Raw genomic sequence first — 22,938 nt, 5'->3', positions numbered from 1 at the left:
ACTGCCTCTTTTTAATGGCGTACAGTCTAAGATGTTCATGGATTCCACCGGACCACCCCTCCTCTTCCCAGTGGCCATGCCTCACCACCACGCTACTGAAAGTGAGGGACTCTTGCTGTGCTAAACAACACTTCTAGTTAGGACCTTATGGGGATTGGCTGCGATTAAGAAGTAGGAAATATACTCCCTCCTCTTATAAGTCTAGGTTTTACTCCCAAGCTGAATGAAAGGAGACCAGAGAAACAGGGAGGAAGGGTTAAAGGTGAAAAATGCTGTGGAGTCTAAAAGATATTTCTGTGCAGGTCTGGTTGTAATTGTTTGGACTTGCCTTAAAGCATTGGGAAGAGGTCCAGAGCTGGAGGGACAGTGTAGAGGAAGAAGGGTGGAACCAGCGGTGTTTTCCAAAGCTGTGGCTTTAACCACCATAGATTCTGCACTGGCAACTGTGATGAGAAGGGACTGCAGATCCCTGTTGCTATGGTTTCCTGAAATAGCCTCATCTCCCAGGAGATGAGGCTTCCTCTCCTGTTCCTGATGGACTGCTGTTCCTGATGGACTGCTGTTCCTGATGGACAGCCTTCCTCTCCTGTTCCTGATGGACTGCTGGGGACTAGGACAGGAAGAGCAGGGCTCTGGAATGCATCCTGCGCCTCTGGGGGCTGAACTGGCTGTGTGAGGGAGAATGCATTCATTTACAGCCAGCAGGAAAGATCTCCCAGATTAGGATTAGCAAGAGCTGAGCGGCTTCAGCAGGCTGAGGGTGACAGCCTGGGACCCCAGAAGTTTTATCATGACTGCAGGGGCTGTGAGGTGTCCTGTTGGCTTGTTTGGGGCTCTCCTCACCTCTGGGGAAGGTTCTCTCCGGAGCTGCCGAGGCTGACACTGGTGGGTGGGGCAGCTCCAGCCTCAGCTCCCAGAGAGAAGAAGACAAGGTTTACAAACTGGGGCTTCCTCCCAGCCCACAGAGCTGAGCTGGGGAGACTTTATTCATTTCAAGGAAAAAGTGAGAACAGGAATGAGACGAAGTGTAAAAGTCAAAGGGGGACGGCCAACACTGATATGAGAAGAGGGGGAACAAAGTCCAGTACAACATGGCAGCCAACACAGAGCTCGAGGGAGGGGCCGTGCACCATCACTAGGCCCCAGGCCAAGCGCACCCGATTTCTTCTCTCATCAGACTTGAAGAAAAAGGGGAACTTGGGACTCTGGAGCACCAAGATGGGGCGAGCGGGTCAATACTGATGGACTTGGAGCTAGCACCGCAGCAGCCCTGCCTGGCCGGGGGCAGACCTCACCTCCCACCCCACGCTCCCCCAGAGGATCTCCCTGCCCTTCCCACTGGTTTCTCAGTGGAGCAAGGGAAGTGGGGATTTCAACACAGCCCACTTCTGGCACACAGAACGTGGTCGATATGCTGGGCCCAGCTCACACCTCCCTATACTCAGAGGCCGGGGGGCGGTGCCTGGGGAAGCCGCTGTAGCTAAGCCGGAAACCACCCAGGCAGGAGACCGAGGCACGCACAGGCACACAGGCCTCTGGGTGCCACCAGCCAGAATTAGACCCCGTCCCTGGGCCGGGAAGTCCAGTCCGAGCTGGAAGCGTTGGCATAAGATGGGGGCATAAGCGGGGGGCATAAGATGACAGAGTGGGCCAGAAACCAGATACGGCCAACCTCCAGGCTCTTTCTGCTGCTCAGAACCTTGGCCCTAGGCTTCATCATGGCACCTGGAGGCCGGGGGCGCCGCTCTCCCCACTTGGCCACGCCCAGGAAGGATGGGTTGGCTGGCGAGATGGGCGAGGGGACCATGACCGTACTGAGGCCACGGGAGGGAGAGGACTGGCAGGTAGGTGGGTGGGAAGGCTTGAAACCCAGTGTCCCAGTGTTCTGACCCGGCACCCAGCACAGAGCACGAGCAGCCAGGCCTTGGGGAGCAATCACTGCCCGCCCTTGCCGAGCCCCCTTCATCAAGCAGCTTTCTCTGCCCTTCCCTTGACCCCTCCCCAGCCAGCAGCCCCTACCCCTGAGGAACCCACGCTGAGAGCTGGAAGGCAGTCCTGAGTCGGGAGGAGCGAGGCCTGGTCCCTCACAGGAATTGAGATGAGGTGATACTGAGGATGGTGACTAAGGCCCTGAAGTCCCTGCCTCTGCCTCCCCAGAAACTCTGCAGCCAGGCCAGCCCTGGGGAGCAGAGCCTGTGTAAACACGCCCAGGAGGGGAGGAGGGGTTGCTACATCTGTGAAACAGTTAAATTAAAAAGCACCGCTGTATCCTGTGGGTGTCCACAGGCCCGAGGTCTGAGCGAGGAAGGGGGAGTGCTAGGGGGTTATCAGCTGTGGGTGGTCGGCTCCCTCCCTGGAAGACAGCAGTAGGGGTTGGGGCTTCGTCCTGCTTCCTTCTCCCCAAAGGGCTCAGGAAGGAGCCAGAGGGTCAGAGCACCCTGCTGGGCTCCCTTACCAGGAGCGGCTCCCTCACATCTCACCCTCAAGCCCTGTGGTCCACAGGGGCATCTGGGGTGTCTGCCGATGAGCAGCCTGCACGAGGCACCCACATCCAGACCCACAAAAGTCCTCACTTTCAGCCTCACGCCTCCCAAACGGATCCATCTCTGCCTCAGGCAAATGTGTGAACGTGGGGACCCACCACCCCTCTCCCTGCAAACTGGGATGGGATGGGATGGTGAGTTAGAGCTCACAGTGGCCCTCGGATTGGTCTGGCTGGGGTGTAGTCCGGGGGACAGGTTAGGCACCTCCCCAGGGCCCAGTGACCCATGAGAAACCCAGGGGACTGAGCAGCCGGCTTCCCTGTTGGGCCTGGCTCTGGGCCAAGAGCTGCTGGTGTTAAGAGCTGCCAGCCTGGTGCCTTCCCTGGCGGGCACTTGCGTCAGCAAACACATCCTGTCTCCCCCTCTCCCTTTCTTTGCTTCTCAGGCACAATCCATCTCCCTGGCAGGCTGAGAATTGCACTATTTCAATTCCACTCCACCCCCTCTGGTGTCTCAGCAACCACAGGGAGTTCCTGGTATGTCTCTGGTCTGCAGGGAGAGCGAACATGAACGTGGGGTAGCTGCCCACTCTGAGCAGCGTCAGCAGCGAGGACGCTGCCCTGGCCCGGCCTGCTCTGAGAGGCCTACAACTTTTCACGCTTTTCACCTCAAAGTACCTTGGTGGACCTCTCCCCAGCCCAAGCCCTCTCTACTTCAGAGATTACAAACCAGCATTCTTTTTCACGTTGGGCTTTACAATTTTCTGAACTGACTGCCAACATTTAAAAATCAGCATATTTCACATAAAAATTCAGAGTTCTGGCCTCTCAACAACAAAAAAAATCAGGCAATCTGATACTGCAGGGCCTGCGCTCAGAATGGCTGAGCAACAGCGGCTGCTTTAATGGGGTATGTCTTCATTAATTGGCCACAATCCCCACCCAGCCCTGCAGCCCTCCTTTTAGTCATCTGCCTGGCCCCGCAGGCATTTGAGTTTACAACTCTGGCTCTGGTCCTCCCTCTTCCAGGCCCCCAGCCCCGCTGCAGCCTTACTGCCAGCTGCCCCTGGCTGAATCCTAGCCTCTCAGTATTAAGAAACCTTAATGGTCATCTCATCCAGTTATCCTTCCGTAACCTAAATCCTTTCTATAGCTTTCAAGATGACAAGCAGCCATCTAGTCTTTGCTTGAATACCTCCAGCAATAGGGAACTCACTACTCCCCAAAGCCGCCTGATTCTAAACTCTCCCCCACATTCTTTTCTCACTTACATTCCCCAGTTCTCGGGCCCTGCCTCTCCTCAGTGGCCGCACTGCCCCCTTGACCTACACCTCTTTGTTACTTGGGCCTCCAGAACCTTCCCGCAGGCCCTCCAACCTCTCTCCACAACCTCTCACCTGCCCGCCAGGTATCTCACACCTGCCAGGCAGGCTGTGCAGACGCCAGCAGCTCAGCTTCTTCCCTGATGAGCTGCCTCACACAACAGGCCTGATCATCACTGGGCCCTCCACACCTACCCAGGCTGCTGAATGAGGGGAGGTAGGGCTGGGACACAGGCAGCCTGATCTGGTCTTCATTTCCCCAGCAAGGGCTAAGGTAACAGGAAGGGGGAGCAGTCCCTGGGGACTACCTACCAGGGGGACAGACCTAGGCCTGAGTGGCCCACCCCATCCCCAGCCACGGTTCCTGGACCCACCAGGTCTATTCAGTCCCCACAGTCATGCTGAGCCCAGTGCATATCTGGGCCCTTGGCACAGCCCAGCCCCTCTGCAGGGAGGCCCCGGCTTCAGCAACAGGCAGAGCTGGGCTGAGCAAGGAGGCCAGGTAGGGGTCCGGGAACCCTTCCCCCAGTGGTTCTCTCCTGGGCTCTCGTCCAGCCCATTCCAGCACGGCCCCTGCCACGAGGCAATGTCAGCCCACAAAACACTGTCCATGGGGCTGCAAGGGCCCGAGGACCCTCTGAGCCACAGGCTCTGGCTCTCGGGGCAGATGTGGCCTGTGCTGAGCTCCTGATACGGGCCATACAGCCCTTTCTCAGGGTGGTTCCTACCCTGCTTTCCTTTCCCTGGGTGAAGATCTGCCAGGGCAGACAGGACTGGAGAAACACCCCTCCCTCCATCCTGCCACAGGCCTAGCAGAGCTGGGAGGTTTCCCATAGATGGAATGGACCCAAATCCCAGAGAGACCTTGGGGCAGGGGTACCAGCAGAGCCAGCAACCCCTCCTCACCCAGCCCTGTGGCGCTTAGATCCTCTAAGCACTGGCCTTCCAGCCACTGGCAGATCCATTAGTTTTAAGTTTTTTCCCAAATACCTTAAATTTCAGTTGTTGAGTTAAAAACTCAAAATTAAACTCTTCACTGCCTCGTGGTCCAAAGTGAGGGGGCTTGGCCCAGCGGGAGGGGCAGCATCTTGGGTGGCTGAGCTGGGACACGCTCTTCCCGCTGCCCCTCACCCTGCCCCACCATCAGCCCCAACTTCCCCAGGAGCGAGGCCGGTTCTGGCAGGTAGATGCCGGCCCCCAGAAGTGGGTGCGGCTGGGGCACTGCCGCCTGCCTCACACCCGGATCTGGTACCCATTGAGGTCTGGCATGGCTTTGGGCTCCGAAGGCTTCTTCTCACCAGAAGGCCTGCAGGGAGGAGAGAGCAGAGGAGGGGGAAGGGGTGAGTGGCCCGTCAGGGAGGTGCGGGAGCAGGGAGCAAGGGGTGGCTGCCCCTGCTGGCTCCCCACCTCCCCAGTCTCCAAGGTGTCCCAAAGGAATCAGTAGAGCCCCTGTGGAAGTGTGCTTCTGGAGCGCCCACACGCCTTGCTGTCCTGAGTGTGGTCCCTGCACTCCCTTGCAGGGTACTGCTTTTCACGGAGGTCAGCAATTCCGGCTGCAGTTAAGTAAGAAAGTAATAGTGTAATGCGTCCGTCTCTGTGAGGGGGATCTGTTCTCTCTGAAACCCTCCTAGGTCAAAGTGAAGGATGCTGGATATTGGAGGCCAGCTTGGCGGCCCTTACACCAGAGAGGTGCTTCCAGAATGACAACGACATTTAAAGCAAGAGCCAGGCCGACGTGTAGGAGACAAATCTGATGAGGAAGCCTGGTGTCTTAACGGGATGTTTCTGCAGAAACCACAGACTCACAAGGGCAAAAGTTTCCTTCAAAGCCAGCCACCAGCTGCCATCTGACGTCAAATCTTCTCCAGTGATATTCCTGGAAGGATTCACTGTAGGCAGGGCCCCGCCCCTTCTACCCTCCCTCCCACAGAGCCCATTCTGCAGCTGGCCTCCAGCCTTCCCTGTGGGTCTCCGGCTTGGCATCTGGGCCCCGCATAGGATGACCAGTGGGCCAGCAATGTCTTCTCTCGAGAAATGGGATCGCATTGCCTCCATATCAACACACAAACAAACACACCATCCTAAGTTCCCTCCAGCAGAGGCAAAAAAGAGAAAGGTGAGAAAGAGAAGAGGTGGGGGGAAGAACAGAGGGATCTGGAAGATGAGAGGGAAAGAAAACGCCTTTTGCTGTCTCCCCAGCCCCCCACCCAAGGCGAAACCCTTTTCTCACCGCCTTTCACTGCGGCTGTTCCTGCGGTGGGGGCTAGACTGGCCCCGCTGTGGGGAGGACACATCCTTCTTGCGGTCCTTGGTGGGGGAGGGAGGGCCGGTCCCTTTGCCAATCTTGGTGGGGAGGAAGAAACAAACACTCATTCCAGGACTGCCCCAGAGCCCGTCCTGCCCGGCAGGAGCCACAAGCCCCAAAGCTGCCCTGGGCAGGGCCCAGGAAGCCTCGAGCCATGCTCTGCCATCCCAGGGTCTTCCCAAACCTGTTTCCCAGGCACTACAACTGCCAGGGCAGTGGTTCCACAGCAGGGCTGCCTAATCTCTGTTGGCCCCTGAAATAGCAAGGATGTGGGTGGAAGTTACTGAGGGTTCATGGTGGCCCTTGAGAAAAGGGCCATTTACCCATGCCAGGTAGATGGGCCGGCTGGGGAAACAGCCCATGTCTGAGCTATGGGCTGGGATCCTACCAGACCCAAGGGTGACACTGGTTATCTCGAGTCAATCAGAAGTTCAGACTAGCAGCTATATCTCTGATTAAGGAAAAAAATGAGAAAAGCAAGTGAATTTATGCAGCACTGTCCATTTGACCTGAATCTTCAAAACTTGGGGTATACGGGAGTGGTACTGGAAGGGGGCAAATAACGTGGGAAATGCACAGCACCCAACAGATTGGGAAACACAGCACGAAAAACTAGGTAATAGTGCCTCCAACTCTAGATCCAACCTGCTCCCCTGAAGATGCAGTAACACTCCAGCAGCTGGGCACCCAGAGCTCTGCAGGGGAAGAGGGCAGCCCCCGAAAGCGGCAGGGTCAACTACAGCCCGCTTCTGCCTTGGGGAAGGCACTGTTGCCCCACGGTCCTGGCCTAGGGGCTGGCTGGCGGGGCAGGGCTGCCTTAGCTCTGCCGCATCCCCGCTGGGACACCTGAAAGCACCTGTGATGTGCCTGGGTTCGCCATCCGGACACTGAGCCCCAGTCCCATCTGCCTCCCACAGCCCGCGAGCAAGTCTCTGGGCTGCCCGCACCTCACTTCCTTACCCTGAAAAGGGAGCACCCACTGCTGCCCGCTGCCCTCCCGGCGTTTTGGGGAGCAGCAGTGGATGCAAAGTTGCCACAGTCATGGCTGCGGCCCCAGGCTACCCAGAGGGGCAGCGCACAGGGCTGCATGACTGGGCAATGGGGAGGGGCTGGCAGGCCCCAGAGGAGGCACCCCCATCCACGGGAAACCAGGGAGAGGCCAAGATTTTGCTCACCTGTAAGGCTCTGGGGACCAACTCCTCAGCAGCTCAGCCCGACTACTTCTGGGTCCAGCAGCCCCTCCCCCTCCTCCAAGACCCCTGCTCAGTGGGTGTGGGAAAGCAGGAGAAGGGACCACCCCGCCTTGTGTCCCCACAGTCTGAACCTCCTCCTTTTTCTAACTTTCTCCTAGCCCTTCACTGGGGCTAGGGGTCAAGAGTCAGGATACACGGGGGTGATGACAGCTGCTGCCCACCCCACACGACCATTCCCTCCAGACAGGCTATGATTTCCCTCCAGTCCTTACGCACAGCCCCCTCCACCTGGCCTGTGGCACCCCTGCCCTCCTCCACATGCTCAGACCCGGCTCGTCTGCTGCCCCCTTCAGAGCCTCCTCTGGCCTGCTCACCGGAGGGGACTGTCTCATGGATGACGACCTTTGAGCAAAGCCCGGAAACCTCTCCCCCTCATCTCCCTTAATCCTGGCACCACCTCTGCTGGGGCGGGGGCGGGGGACAGGGGAGGAGGGAGGGGGCTTCCCTGGAAGAGCGACCCCCTAGGAAGCGGAAGCCCTTCCGTCTCCACCCCTGTCGGCCCCTGGATGCTCACACCCCTGGACACTCGCGGGCAGGGCGGCCGCTCACACGGACCTTGAGCCGCATGTCGCGGGCGTGCCGCTCCAGCTCCTTGCGGAAGTCCTCGCGGCCCAGCCTCTCCACGTCCAGGACCGAGTGCTTCCACTCGATCTGCTCCACGCTGTGCGGGTCGTGGGACACGCACTGGCCCAGCTTCACCTTCTTTAACACGTGCCAGCAGCGGCTGTAGGCGGCCTCATAGTCCAGCACGAGCTCGCTGAGGGTGCGGAAGGCCGGCGGCTTGTACATCAGGTCCTCGCGCCGGCTCATGCCCAGCGCCCCGTAGCGGCCGCCGAAGTTCACCCCCAGCACGATGTGGCGGAAGTAGTTCCCTGAGAAGTAGGTCTTGAAGCTGATGGGGAAGCGTTCCAGGGTAGGCATGCTGTTGGTGAGGTAACTGGCCGCGCCGCCCCAGCTAAGGAAACAGCCAGGGAGAGGCCCGAGGGCCAGCGCGCAGGGGCGGGACGGGGACGGCCTCCACCCCAACCTGGGAGAGGCTAAGTGAGCGGCCCTGCACCCCAGCTCCTGAGTGCTGGCAGCAGGTCTTGCTCACCTCCACTTCCTGTCGTCAGGGTTGGGCCTGGCATAAGTAGGTGCTCAATAAACTCAATCTCTATGGGTCAGGGCACTCAGTGATTACCAGCTGCTGCCATGACCTCAAGCAGGGCTCACCAAATAACACCTTAAGAGTGAGGCCGGCACTCCAAACCACAGGGCCCTCCAGAGTCCTGGGCTGAAGGAAGGGTAAGAGGGCCCTCTGCCCACCACCCCGTCTCCCTCTCTCCTCCTGTCAGTCACACAGCCCTCCTCACCTCTACCTTGCCTCTCACACCGTCTTTCTCTCACACACACTTCCTCACAGATGCACTGACAATCCTGTTCTCTCTCTCTCTCTCCACCCCCTACGCACAGACATACTGCCTATTGCTCTTCAAATAAAACCAAGCTTGCCCCTGTGGCCTGGGAGGCCGAGAGCCTGGTCCAACGGCCCACTGCAACCTCCACGGGGGACCTTCTGTGCCAGCTCTTTCCTCTAGCTGCCCCTCCACCCCCCGCTGCAGCTGCCAGCTCGTCCTCAGGCCTCAGGCTTGGCCAGCACCGCTGACCTCCCTTTCTACAGCAAGTCTGCTCTATGGATTTGCCCCACAGCACATCACCACAATCTGTAATTATTTTTCTTACTTCTTGGTTTACTTGCTTATTTTTTGTCTCCCCGACTAGAATGTAATCTTCTGAGAATGGGGACCTTGTCTGTCACGTTCTTTGCTGTATCTCTGGGGCCCAGCACAGAGGTGGGCACATAACGGTCACTCAAAACTCTTCTTGAACAAACGGGTAGAATGAGATAAACAGGATAAAAGCTTGGAGGAGAGACCACGGAGACACTGCATCCAGCGTCCTACACGCACCCGCTCATTCAACTGTCCTAACAAACTTGCAGGGTGGGATTGCCATCGTCCCCTTCTGCAGAGGAGGACTCCGAGGCTCAGAGGTGTTAAGGAACTTGTTCGGCGTCACACAGTGAGGACGCGGCAGAGCTAGGATTCAGGTCCAGGTTGGCCTGACCCCGAAGTCTGTTCTCTCAGTCACCACGATGCTTACGGAGCCCGACTCCTTGCAAGCGAGTGACTGGGGACACAGATGAGCAAGGCGCAGGCTCAGTGTGCAGCGAGGATGAGGCCCAGGGACAAACCCAATACAGTGCTCACCACGTGTGTAGGAGGGACCCGTGGTGGTCCTGTGGGGACAGTGGGGAGGGGTCCCCCCAGATGAGGGCTGCTCCTGTTTTCTTCCCGCCTACATACGAGCCAGCAGGTAACCCCTGAAAAGCCTGCAGGACCACGTGATCCCATCTGGACCAGCTTCTCTGTGTGCTCAGGGGAAGGGGAAATGAGTCTCCCTCTTACGATGGGGTGGGAACCTCCACTTTGGTGTGTGGCTCTGAAGCGGTTGCTGGCAGCAGCCTGGAGTTCTTGGGCTGGCCTCACACTCGTCCCAGCAAAGAACCCTTTGGACAGGGCCATGCTCGTGGGGCTCTTTGGTCCACAGAGGACTGCCACAGTAGGCTTAGCTCTGAGGACCCCTCAGGGAGGGGGACCGGGGGCACCCCTTCAGTGTCTTCACATAGTTTAAGGCAGGTATGCCTACGGGGGTGGGGAGTGTCCCCCTCAGATCACAGTCCTCCTCAGAGAAGCTGTGCTCCTGGCCTTTGACCGTTGTCTTCTCCTCCGGGACCTGCCCTAGCAAGTGGACTCCTCCGTCCCATTAGGCACCTGCCACCTTGCCCTGCTCAGCACAGAGCCAGGTGCCTGCACCAGGGGTGGCAAACAGAATATTTAAAAGCCTTGGTAGGTGCAGGAAAGAGGGTGATGTGAGGGGTGGTGGGCAGAGATGGATCGAGATTGGCCTTCAATTGGTACAACTGAGTGATGGGCACATGGGTTCCATTATATTAATCTATGCTTCTACAAGGTTAAGATTTTCTGCAAAAAAACAAAACAGGGTAGGGCTCAGGCAGGGTCCACTTATGACAGAGGACTGGCCATAAACACCTGTCTCCTTACTTTGCTCTAACTGGGGATATTGGGGGGCTTATATGTCCCACTTAGCTACTCTTGTAACCCAGCCATAGGTCCCAGTTCTACCCTTTGGGTGGGGGAGACTGAGAAACCCTGTTTGCTTTTTTTTTAATAGGCAGTTTTATATCAAAGATCCCATCCATTATCTCCACAAATTAACATGTCCTGGAAATGCCAACATCTGGGCATCCAACCTGCTTCTTCCAGACTCTGGTTCTGGGAAATAGCACAACAGCCTTATGAAACAATGTGCCCTGATCTGTGGTTCTGAGAACAGGGTCACCGCGTCCACGACTCAAAAAAAGCTGCCCAGTAAGCCTCGGAAGTTAGCAACAGATGCAAGGGACTGAGTCCCCATCAAGCTCGTTCACATTGGGCCAAGTTCATGACTGCTGGGAGAGGGAGCTGGGAGGGCCCTGGAACTCACTCAGCCCTCCTCTTCCAGAGGACGAAGCTGGCCCAGAGGTGCTGAGCACGTGCCTACCCCCCACCCAGGCCTCTCAGAGGAAGGATACATTCCCAGGATCACGGCTTCCAGGCATTTGATTGGCAGAGCCTCTTTGGTCATTTCCTTGGCCAGGTCCATCAGCCTGGGGGGAAGGGAGGCAAGAGTCATAAGGACAGAGGCTCCTTCCGGTGAAGGAGTATCACGAGGTGGACTAGAGATGCTAGATGGACAGAGGCTCCCCTCCCTTCCAAGCTGCCTCAGCTCAGGCCCAGCACCTCCCTCTCCTTCCCCTCACATCCTTCCTGAGCCTAAGGGGATGGGAGAAGAGGCAACCACTGAAGTTAAGGAAAGAGGCCTCTTCCCCCTCCCCTCAGGCTCTGCTCCAAGACCTCTGGCGGGGAGGGTGAATGGGGGGCATGCAGTGGTAGGCAGATCTTTGACAGCCACTGGGCTAGGAGCCCTCTGTGAAGGTGGTGTTTGGGGGTCCCATGGGAAAGCATGCCAAGGGTGCTGGAGACATTGGCCTTGATCTTGATCTTGTCTCTTCACAGCACAGTGGACACCCCTGACCCAACTCTGACTTCTCTGAAGAGTTTGTAATTGATTGTAACTGCTGCCCCGCAGCTGGCCAGCTGCCTGGGGCCTGGACATGGGATCTCAGGAAGTTAGCTGCCCAGTGACTCCCCTGCCTGCTTCTTGAACTTGGAATTCAGGCCACTTTAACACAGACTATCCCTGAAGCCTGGTTCCTCCCTCCTCACTGAATGCTGCCCTCTGGGCCTCGGAATGCAGCCTGGCCACTGGCTTTGCTGGGGAGGGTGCTGGATTCCTCCATCCCATGAGGCTGGAGCTGGGCCCACACACACAGCGGCCACAGGACAACAAGAGCAAAGCTTTGGGGTGAGCAAGGCTGCATTCCACCCGGGGGCTTGGAAAGGGGGTAATTAAGTAATTAGCTAATAGGCCATTTAAAGCATTTTTTACACAGCAGTGAACATGGACAGATTATATGTGGAGCAAGACATAAAATTCACATTAATTTTAAAAGCATAGGGTTTTAGACGCCTGGACAGCTTTGGGCTGGGCCCCCAGACCCAGCTGTGGCATTCAGTCTCCATTCTGATCTGCCCTAAGGGTTTCTTCGGGGTGGATCCAGTCAGGGGTCAACACTTGGAGTGTAGAATGGGAAGTGAGAGATGCAGTGTTCTCTCCAGTGGGGTCCCTGTTGCTCAGAAACTGGGCCTTGTATTAAATGACCAGAAGAGAGTCCAGTAAGGCCACTGGGGTGACATGCAGGTCCCTGCCGTGGGGAGTGCACAGGCAGCTCCAGGGAATGGAGAGAGGCGGAGGGCTCTCTCCTACGAGGCCCACCTCTCTTAAAAAGAAGCGAGGCTCACACCCAGACATCTACCTGGGACTGCCCTCTGTCATCACCAAGCTGGGGGGCTGCCATCACCTTCCTGGCTCAGCGTGGATGTCAGGGTTCCTTATCCTCAAGGGAGCCCCAGCTGCCCGTCTTGGCCAGAGTCCCCTCTTTAGGATGTCCTAAGGAGGGCCCCACGGTGGTACTTGTCCTGCTGGCGGGCTCCCCTGGGAAGAGTCCCTGCCTGCCTCATAAGCTTCCACCCACAGGTGCCCGAGGGGCTCCAACTGGACCAGGCGCTGTTACCTTGGTGCAGAGGGACGAGGCACTCCCCACACTTACCCTGTCAGAGGTCTGCTCTTCTTAATTTCAAAGAACTGCGTCCCTGTGTGATTGTACCTGTGGGTGCCGGTTAAGGGCTTCCTGGCTTGACCTGGAAGAGGTGTGTCCCTCTGCCCTCATCCAGAACCTGGGGGTCCAGCACTCCCAGGGGTGCAGGCTGGGTAAGGACCCCACAAAATGCTTCTGTAAGGCACCTGGGAGGATGCTCAAGACCCGACTGTCGGAAGGGAGAAGGGGACGCAGCACGCTGCTTCTCCTTGCCCCACAGGGCCCCTCTGCGTCCTTCCCTCTCATCCTCTGCTGCCACCCTTGCTCTCCTAGGGAGGGAGCCATGGGGCAGGCAGCCAGGGCTGGGAAAGAGGCTGAGCCCTGGGCAGCTCTCTGCAGTACTTCATAGTCCAACCAGTGAGAAGCAGCGTGAACTGGGAGAAGGCTGGGGTGGGATTCCTGCACGACTGCGTTGCTGAGTGCTGCTCCCGAGCCAACCGCCTCCCTCTCTGGGCCCCAACGCCCCCCCCCCCCTCCACGGCAAAGGAAGGGCCGGACCCAGTTTTCAGTCACCAGCCTGGCTTTTCTTCTGCTCAGGACCCGCGCCTGGTGCCTGGTCCTGCCATCTCTGACCGAATCTGCAGCTAGGAGGGCGGGGGAGAGCCTAGGTCGCATAGCTCCAGGCAGGGCACAGGGGTAGAGGGGCCCAACTCAGGGACACTGGGGAATCCTGCGCTCAGGGGAGGCTCTTCCCATGCTGGGCAACTGGCCTCCTGCCAGGGAAGAAAAAGGTGAAGAAATGGGAGAAACTTCCAAGATGGGGAAGTTACCTCCCGAAGCATAAAATCCTTTTTCTCCATCTACCTGCCGCCCTCCCACCACATCCCCATTTTAGACCAGTTTTTAAACAGCCCCAAGGGAAACTCCCCTCTCTCCCTCTGCTGGCGCTGGATGGTCAGCAGAGGTCTGGCCTGGCGGACCTGGACTAGGCTTCCACCAGCAGGTTGCTCAGGAGACATTTACCCCATCACACAGAGGAGGAAGCAGGTGGCAGAGAGGCTGGAGTGCGTCTGGCATTCATCAAACTACCTCCAACACCCGGGTGGACACAGGCTGTGCTTACACGACTCCGGGGCACAGAGATGACATGGGAACGGCGCCCCTGGAGTTGTGGAGTGAGGCTGCTCTGCCGGGCCCTCTCTGGCCCTGTCCGAAAACAAGCCCCACTTGGCCTTTGGACCAGCCGGACGGTGGCCATGACCCTGACCAGGGAGGATACTGCAGCTCCCTGATGTAGCGCTGCACGGCTTCCAGGCGCTCAGGGACAGGAGTAGAGGGCTGGAACGTAGGCACACTCGGTATGGGAATCTGGGGACGGAGAAAGAGCTCTGGTCACAGAGGGACGCTCACCGTGGAGCTTCCAGCCCACCCAACACTCAGATTAGCCCCCAGAGAAGCCACATCCCACAGAGGGCCACCCTGGTTCTCTCCTCAGCCGAGCCTCTCTCCTCGGCAGCCCCTTCCAGAGGCTCCCGTCAGGCCCCCACCACAGCCCTTCCTCTCCCTCCTGGCACTGGACAGCATTTCTAATTTGGAGCTCACGTCCATGTGCCAATTTTATGCTTCTTTAATGATTTCAGAAAAACACAGGTTGACTCACCTGACTCACAGGTGTTTGAATTTTAAATTTCATTAACTTCAAGGCCTAACAGGCATGTCAGTATTGGGGTGGTGTTCACTCTGGTTCAAGGGCCGGATCAAAATCGGTTTATCGGGTGTCCCTGTCCTGGGCTGGGGGAGCGCTCCGTGAGAGGCGGACACACCCTTGGCAGGTGGTGTCACGCACCACCCCCCATATTACGGCACAGCGACCAGGCCTTCCAGCTCCAAGCTAAGCTGTCCAGGAGTAAGTGCAGGGGGCACGTGGTCTGGGACAGGTCTTGCCATGGAGTAGCCACTTTGAAGGGGTTCCACGGCAGCACAGGAACTCCGGTTCCCCTTCAATAGCCCCCTGTCCTACCAGCTCCACACCTGTAACCAGCACAGGTAACCAGGGAACTGTACAGTCCTCCTCACCAGAAGAGACTTTCCAGAGCCAGACCCAGGAAGGGGAGAGGTGGGGTGTCGGGCAGGGGCCTCCTGAGGGCTGGGAACCGCCAGCCTGGGCTGCCTGGATGCTGGGAGTCAGGTTAGGAGCTGTGGACCCCCAGGGCTGTCCCTCGGCAACCAAGCCGTTGCCAGGAAAGAGGCCACCACCAGGTGTGCACCCCCAGGCCACCCTCTCTGGCCAGGGGAGCCCGATGGCTGGCGGTTTGGCTGCCACAAGTCAGTGAGGCCTCAGAAGCCAAGGGAAGCATCAACCGGGTCCTCGGGGTTACAGAACGGCCTTCACTGGGTAGAAGAACCAGATTTCCAGGGCCAAGGCCCACCCCTCTGGGGTCCCCCTTGGCTACCAGCACTGCCAGCTGTGAGGTGGCCTCAGGCTCATCACACGAAAAGGTCCCACGCTCTTCCCCCCAGGCCTCTGCCCAGCCCCCCAGCAGGCAGGGGCTGCTGAGAGTGTCAGTGTGCACAGGTAGGGAAGGGAAAGGGCAAAGCAGGAGCCCACAGGTAGCGCTGGGCCGGGGGAGGTGCTCCCTGTGGTGTGGCGAAGGCACAGCCTTTTAAATAACGCGGCTACAGCGGCTGGGGCTCTGACATGAAGGGAAGTGACACACCAGTGATCACAGATGGCAGGGGGACACAGCACAGCCCCTAACAGACACCTACTTGCCCCAAGGGGCCGAGGCACAGAGGGAAGGCCAGGTCCAGGAGGCAGCTCTGCGTGAACTTCCTCCCCTTCCCTGCCCGTCCCCTCCTTCCGGTCTGGGCAGTCCCAAGCCACTGACACCTCATCTGGAGGAAGCTACTTTCCCTTTCATACCACCCCCTGCTGCCCAAACTGTCGCCACCACTTACAATCAGCAGGGGGATAAAAGCCCCGGACGGTGGGCTCTCCCCCTGCCTGCCTGACCACCCTGTGCCAGACGGGCTCCAGAACTCTCTGAGGGCCTGGCTGGCCTCCCCGTGTCAAGGATATGGGGTGGGAGAGGAATTACTGCACAATTTACTATAAACAGCATGGCACGTGGCTTCTTCAGGTGGAAGATCGATCCCAGGCACGTCGTTCCCACTTCCCGTGAGGGCATCCAGTGACTTCGAGGAGCCTGGGTAGGGACTGTAAGTACACCCTCCGGGGAGACACTCCAAACAAGGAGGGCACTGTGGTCCAAGAGTCCTTAGACTAAGCTCACAGGAGCCAGCCCTGGGGCAGGGCCGGGCGGTACCCACGAGGGCATCCCCTGCCACCCAGACAGAGGACCCAGGAACTGGCGGCTCTGCAAAAACTAAACAGCTCTGAAAAAGTTAAAAAAGACCTGGGATCCATGAGCAGGGGCTTAAAGGCCACCATCACTGAGGCTTAGCTGGAGGGAGCTGTCCAGCGGCTCAGTGACACATTAACTCACGTTAACCATTGCCAACAGGCCGGCACCTTTCTTCTGAATGTTCACACAAGCATACACTCATTCATTCAAAACAAACAGGCAAGATTCTGTACATCCAAATGATCGGGCCTAGTGGAGGGCTGGCAGCCTGGCTTTGCCCACAGCCCCCAACCCCAAACCAGAAGCCAGGAAATGCGCCCTCACTGTTGAGCTGTAGGGTTAAGTGGGGTCACAGTGGAGGTAAGTGATATTGGCCCAGATCAATTCAGGGATGACTCCTCCTCCACTACCAAGGCCAAGGGTTACCTTTGCTCCAGGAACCCCCTAAAGTCCTGAGTTCTATTAAGACACTCTCCCCCGGCGGAGTCCATCTCAGACTAGAACAGAAAGAGGCTTGGGGGAGGTGGGGCAGCCTGCAGCTGAGTGTGTGGACAAGATGTACGATAGCCTAAAGGCTAATGGAGCTGGATCTAGAACAGGTCCATCTCAGACTAGAACAGAAAGGAGGCTTGGGGGAGGTGGGGCAGCCTGCAGCTGAGTGTGTGGACAAGATGTACGATGGCCTAAAGGCTGATGGAGCTGAATCTGGAACCGGTCCATCTCTGTCTAAATCCCAAGCCTGCCGTTCACTGCCTGGCAGTAAGATCCTAGTGGGTTCCATAACAGAACCAGCCTCAGAGCCTAGATGAGACACTGCATGTCCAGGCCTTAGGACAGGGCCTAAGGCCCTGCACACAGTCCTCTGTACACAGCAGAGGCTCGGGTCCTGCCCACTGTCACTGTTATTCCTGTGCATGCCAGCCCATGAGGACCCTGGCAATGCTGGCTTTTTTGGGGGAGATGTCCAAATTCGCATTTTGCAGGAGCTCGGTGTCCAGAGCCCCACCAGTGGCCACTGAGCTTTCACAAAGGTGGTGGCAGGGGCTTCCCTGGTGGCTCAGTGGTTAAGAATCAGCCTGCCAATGCAGGGGACACGGGTTTGAGTCCTGGTCCGGGAAGATCCCACATGCCGCAGAGCAACTAAGCCCGTGCGCCACAACTACTGAGCCTGCGCTCTAGAGCCCGTGAGCCACGACTCCTGAAGCCCGTGTGCCTAGAGCCCGTGATCCGCAACGAGAGAAGCCACGGCAATGAGAAGCCCGCGCACCGCAATGAAGAGTAGCCCCTGCTCACCGCAACCACAGAAAGCCCACACGCGGCAATGAAGACCCAACGCAGCCAAAGATAAATAAATGAAATAAATAAATTTATTAAAAAAAAAAAAGGCAGTGGCAGCTTGAAACATCAAGGAGACATTCATACAAAGGGGCACAAACTGCTCCTGGATCTGTGATCCTTTTAGAAACTGCTGCCCTTTAACATACTGGCATCATCCTTTTAAAGGACGTTTCCCCAAAGCGCCTGTGGGGTGGTCTGCTGCACCCTCACCTCCTTGCTCCATTTGCTGGGTACGTATTACATGCTCACCCATTTCACATGCTTTACTTCATCAGTTCCTCCCAATAACCCCTCAAAAGTGGGTATTGCTATTATGCCCATTTTATATTTCACAGCTGAGGAAACTGAGGCACAAGGAGTTTGCATACCTTCCACCTACAAGTAGTTACGGAAGTACCAGGATTTGAACATGCTGGATGTGATGTTTTATCACACTACACTGCAGGGGCCCCAGACTCAACCACCTGCAGGGGCCGTACAGGTAACCGCAGGGAAAGCAGGCTGAGAGTGAGTGGTGGGGACCGTGGCCACCTGGGGGAGTGGAACCAGCCCTCACCTCCAGCTGCCTGCTGCCATGTGGGGTCACAGATTCTGTTTCCAGATCTTCTCATTTTCTGAAAAGATGCCAAAAATCTGGACCTTGAATGTGAAATCTCCCTATTTTAAATTTTGGCTCAAGTGGCCTTTTATAACATTATGCCAGGGCTTCCCTGGTGGCACAGTGGTTGAGAATCTGCCTGCCAATGCAGGGAACACGGGTTTGATCCCTGGTCTGGGAAGATCCCACATGCCGCGGAGCAACGAAGCCCATGCACCACAACTACTGAGCCTGCACTTTAGAGCCTGCGAGCCGCAACTACTGAGCCTGCATGCCACAACTACTGAAGCCCGCGCTCCTAGAGCCCATGCTCTGCAACAAGAGAAGCCACTCCGATGAGAAGCCCACACACCGCAACAAAGAGTAGCTCCTGCTCGCCGCAACTAGAGAAAGCCCGTGCGCAGCAATGAAGACCCAACGCAGCCAAAAAAAGAAAACCAACAACACAAAAAAAACAAACAAAAAAAAAACCATTATGCCATCCCCAAACTCTTAGTCTCACCACAGTGTAATCTCTTCTGTGAATGCCTCTGTGTCAACTCCAAGGGCATGACCACTCAGGGAGGGGCCAGCCCAGCACTGGGTGCATAATGCTGGCACTCTGGGACCTGACCCTGCTGCCTCCCGGCCTCCTCCACCCTGCCCAGACTCTGGGGCTCCTTCCTACTCTGGGCCGAGGTGGAGGAGGAACCCTCCTTTGGAGGAGGAACACTTTCCCTGTGGTTTGAGGAGGAGAAGTTTCAATTTTCCCAATCCTCTCACAAAATTCCTTCAGGACCTGCACACTCCTGTCAGTCATGACACCCCCCGACAGACAATAGCTTCATTCCTTCATCAGTATCTTTCCTATGCACGAAGCTTGAAGATGACAAGATGACATTACCAAACCAGTTGCTAATGAGGTTGTCAATTTTTTTTTTCAGCCCCCAGGAGTTGTGACAGTTCTGCAGGGGTCCATTCACACTCTCTCGTAGCCTGATTTAGACATCAGCAGGATGGCTGGATAGCCATCTGCTAATCCCCAACTTGCTCACGTGGGAGAAGCATGTGGCTCTAGCTTCACTGGAACAAATGCTGAGTGAGATCTAGCCTCCTCTCCTGATGAAGGATGTGAACAGAGGTAATGAACATCCAGTAACCAGTACTGGTTTGAGGCTTTACAGTTTCTTAAATGCTTTAAAACATATTCTCTCATTTAAGCTTCACTACAATCAACCCCATTCTACAGATGAGAAAACTGTGGCTCAAACAGGTTGAAGGGGCCTGCTTGAGTTCATAGCTAGGTGGGTGATCAGAACAGATGTCCATATCCTTTGACGTCACACTTCCTTTTCCAGGCATTTATCCCAAGGAAATAATCAGAGATGGACACCCAAATTCATGTTTTAGAATGTGCAACACAGTGTTCACTTTAAGAGTAAATTATCGGAAACAATGTCCAGACACAGGGAATTAGCTAAATTCTAAATTAGTACAGAAGGCGATTAGGTAGCCTTCAAAATCAAACCACATTTGATTTCCCCTGGAAATATATGGCAGTTCCTCAACCTTCAACCTCTGAATTCAGCCTGTCCCAGAAGATAGTCTCTGATGGTTCTACCAATAACTTGGTAAAAAGAAAACAAAATAGGCCACCTGTCTCCATGTCTAATCCACATTAACTGTTGCTCTCCCTGGCCCCCTCCTTCTCACCTGAGCAGGCAGGACCTGAGCCTGGGGCTCTGACCTCTGTCCAATTGGCTTTTCTTGGGGGATTTCAGGACTCTGCATTTGGGAGAGTGCTTTCTTAGTCTTAACCATAACGTTGGGGGAAAAAAAATCAGGCACGTTTTTCCACCTAGCACTATAGGGCACAGAAAGTCTCAAGAACCCTTTCATTCAGCAAACACTTACAAGTGCCTGTTCTGTACCAAGCACACAGGAGGTCTTGGAAAGACAAAGATGAATGAGACAGCCTCAGCCTCCACGGTGACACAACTGAAGGAGAGCTGTCATGGAGAAGTTCCAGGCGTACACAGATAAATGACTGAACTTTGCCCCTCTCCACAGGCCCTCTTCTAACTGCCCTTGAACCTCGTGTCCCCCCAAGCAAAGGCCCTGGAACCGGAAGACCTGGGGGTGAGACCCAAGCTCTGCCACTTACTGGCTGTGGGACCCCTAGTTCCTACTTGAGTTTTCAGCATTCTTGTCTGTAAAATGGGTCCCCAAACTGCACTTAATGCACAAGGCTGTTGGAGAATTCAGCAAAACAACACATGAAAATATTTTCTCAACATCTTAAGCCCTGGAGCCTCCTTAGTCATTCATTCTCTCTCTGCCCACAGTTCTCTGACTTAGCAAATAAGATGTCAGGCCACTTTAGTGTACTCGTTAGTTAATTTGCTGCTCTGCCCACAAAACATGGGCTTTTTAGAAGAGACAGAGGAGGGCCTCCTGGAAACAGGGCAGGTGGACCTCACAGAACAACCTCAACGGCAACTGAAAGTTCTTCTGGACAGGTTCAACCTACCTATATTTTTAACATATTACCATGCCAGTAGTTCCCCACCCCAACACAGAAAGTGTCCCTTTGCTCTGGAAGCCCCAAGGTCACTAAGATCTTAGCTCTCCGCTCCCCTCCCACACACAAACCCCTCACCTTGGGCAGGTCCATGGCCCCACGGATCCGCTGAGCCACCTTCTCTCCATCGGGGTGGATCTTAGCCACGTGCTTCCACATCCTCTCCCAGGTGGCCTCGTCGACAGGCAGCCCACCCCGGTTGATAAAGAAGGGGATGCCTCCATCTCGCAGGTCCTCTTCCCCTTCTTCTTCTGGCTCATCATCTCTCTGGGCTGAGGCTCCTTCGCTGGTCTCCAAACGCCTGGCCCCAGAGGGGACAGCAGCGGCAGTGGGGGCAGCACCGCTGCTGCTGCCCCCGACCACCTTCTTCCCCCCTGGCATCCCCAAATCCTTGACGGGGGTGGGAGGATGTCTCAGCGGACAGGGGTAGAAAAGGTGGCTCACAGGAGGCCTCCCACACACCAGCTGCAGAGATAACACATGGCCAAACAGAGTGCAAGGCGCCTTTAAGAAACCAGGGCGTGGCTCCCGTACAATAAAATACTACTTGATGGGGGGAAAAAAAATCAGTGCCTCAACGTGAAGTGCGGGGCAGAGAGGGTTGGTTGTCCCGGATGAGCCTTAGAGGCCTTGTTCTTTATGAAAAACGGGATCTAGAGAATACTTCCCAACTTGGCAGCTTTCACAAAGCACCCCCATTTGACGGCGAGAACAATAACGGACAACAGTCTGGGCTGGCAGAGGAAAGTCAGACGGAAACTGAGGCCAGGCAGCTCAGATCTGCGGCCACGAAAGGGTCAAGGCACGGGTGCCCACGCCGACTGGGCGCCCCAGCTCCCAGTTTTGAAGGCAAGCAAATTCCACTACAAAATATCGTACTCTCACACCTGCGCGTGCTCCGGGGTGGGGGACCGACCCGACTCCAGGCCGCGTCAGCTCCGAGCCGGGACCCCCGGACCGGAGGGCGGTGAGGGGGCGCGATTTCTCCGACGAGAGGAGTCTGGGAGCCAAGACTCGCAGCTGGCGGGGCGCGGGGAGGGGGCGCGCGCCGACGCGCACATTCCACGCCCGCAGCCAACTCCCCGCACAAAGTGGGCTTTGTCTCGGCCCCCTGTGCCCTCGCCCCCGGGAAGGAGCGGCGGAGCCCCCAGAAGGGGGAAGGGCGCGGCGGGGAAGAGAAGCGGGGAGCTCCAAGGCCCCGTCGGTACCCAGCCGGGCGCGTCTCAGCGGGCGGATGGCGGGCACCCAGCGCCAACCTGCGCCAGCCGAGCCATCACGGGGCGCGGGTCCCGCTCCCGGGCCCGGGGCTCAGCGGGGAAGGCTCGGGCGGGGCGCAGGGTCACCGAGCGGCGGGCTGCGGCCACAGGGTCGCCGCCCTGGACTGGCTGCAGCATGGGCGGTGGCGCGGCCGGGACGGGCGAAGGATGCTCCGCGGCTGTTAGCTCGGGCTCCAGCTGCGTACCCCACGCCCCCAGCTAAGGGCTGGAGGCAGGACAGCTGGGCGGGGAGAGCAAGCCCGGAGGCTCGCGCAGCCACGGCCGCGGATGAAGCTAGAGGCGAGTGACAAAGCCTCGGCGAGCGCGGGCTGCGCTAGTGCCCGGAGAGCAGCCCGCCGAGCGCGGGGTCCACGCGCAGGTCGCTTCTCCGAGGCTCGGCGAAGATCAGGCCACCGCCACCCCCGCCGCCTCAGGACCCAGCAGCTGCCGGCGGGGTCCACTGCCGGCCCGCCGCCCACCCGGCGCGGCTCCGGCCCGCGCCGCGCATGCGCTCCGTCCCCCCCTTAAAGGGCCAGTGCGTTCCCGCCGGGGCCTCCGTCTCCCTCAGCCATTCCTCTGCCCCCAGTTACCTCTAGGATGCCGGTGGGCTTGCGCTCCCCTCTCACCCCTCTCTCAGGACGCCGCGAAGCCGGTGCAGAGCTGCAGGCGAAGTTCGCAACGAACTCAAACTCCATGGAGATTCCGGGCTCGGAAGGCCCGCGGTCGGGAATTTCCTAAGGGGACTGCCTGACTGAATTTCCCTCAGGGTGTAGAAACCAGACTATGGTTTGAAAATCCAGGGTTCTAGATCGTGTGGGACATGCAACAGATCACTGCCTTCTATGGGCCTCGGTTTCCCCATCTGTCAGCCGAGGTCTTCACACTGGGTGAGCACAGAGATCTCCCGGCGCGCGTGTTCCTTAAAGGAGGCTATCAAGGGGTCAGGGTCACTACCCCTTGAAAATGAAAGGGTTAAAAGTCACCCATTTCCACCCCATAACCTGCACCAGTGATAGCGGGGTGTGCTGACTTCGTCCCTGTGGGCCTCCCAGGACCCGGCTCTGGGCGCCGGGCGCACACGGCAGGGGGATGCTCCGCCCGAGTCTTAGGACCATGACCCACGCGAGGCGATGGCTGGGGAGGGTCAGCCGGCCCAGAAAAAGGCGAAAGTACGGCTCACTGTTGTATGAGGGGCCCAG

The 22,938-nt window shown here is 57.3% G+C and overlaps 1 protein-coding gene across 1 annotated transcript; it reads right to left on the bottom strand.

Moving 5' to 3' along the window:
* Positions 1-942: 942 nt before the first annotated feature.
* VASH1 (vasohibin 1) lies at positions 943-22,414 on the bottom strand. Its single transcript, XM_027120116.1, has 7 exons — positions 20,562-22,414; positions 13,902-13,990; positions 12,635-12,691; positions 10,997-11,071; positions 7,918-8,299; positions 6,035-6,147; positions 943-5,110 (listed from the first exon to the last, which is right to left on the bottom strand). The coding sequence occupies exons 1-7, from the start codon at positions 20,862-20,864 to the stop codon at positions 5,038-5,040; spliced, it is 1,092 nt and encodes a 363-aa protein (XP_026975917.1). The 5' UTR covers positions 20,865-22,414; the 3' UTR covers positions 943-5,037.
* Between the last annotated feature and the right edge of the window lie 524 nt (positions 22,415-22,938).

The sequence above is a fragment of the Aethalodelphis obliquidens genome, unplaced genomic scaffold, assembly GCF_003676395.1.
Source record: "Aethalodelphis obliquidens isolate GAN/ISIS:26980383/991018 unplaced genomic scaffold, ASM367639v1 scaffold21, whole genome shotgun sequence".
NCBI lineage: Eukaryota > Metazoa > Chordata > Mammalia > Artiodactyla > Delphinidae > Aethalodelphis > Aethalodelphis obliquidens.
Note: the sequence above shows the minus strand (reverse complement) of the source record. Positions and strands in the feature narration are given on the sequence as shown.

Excerpts from the sequence above, each read along its gene's own strand:
- VASH1 (XM_027120116.1), bottom strand. The coding sequence starts at position 20,864 with ATGCCAGGGGGGAAGAAGGTGGTCGGGGGCAGCAGCAGCGGTGCTGCC. Across the intron at positions 8,300-10,996 it reads GAAGCCGTGATCCTGGGAAT|TTACCTCACCAACAGCATGC; the intron begins GTATCCTTCCTC and ends CGGCGCGGCCAG. Across the intron at positions 6,148-7,917 it reads CCCGCGACATGCGGCTCAAG|ATTGGCAAAGGGACCGGCCC; the intron begins GTCCGTGTGAGC and ends CTCCCCACCAAG.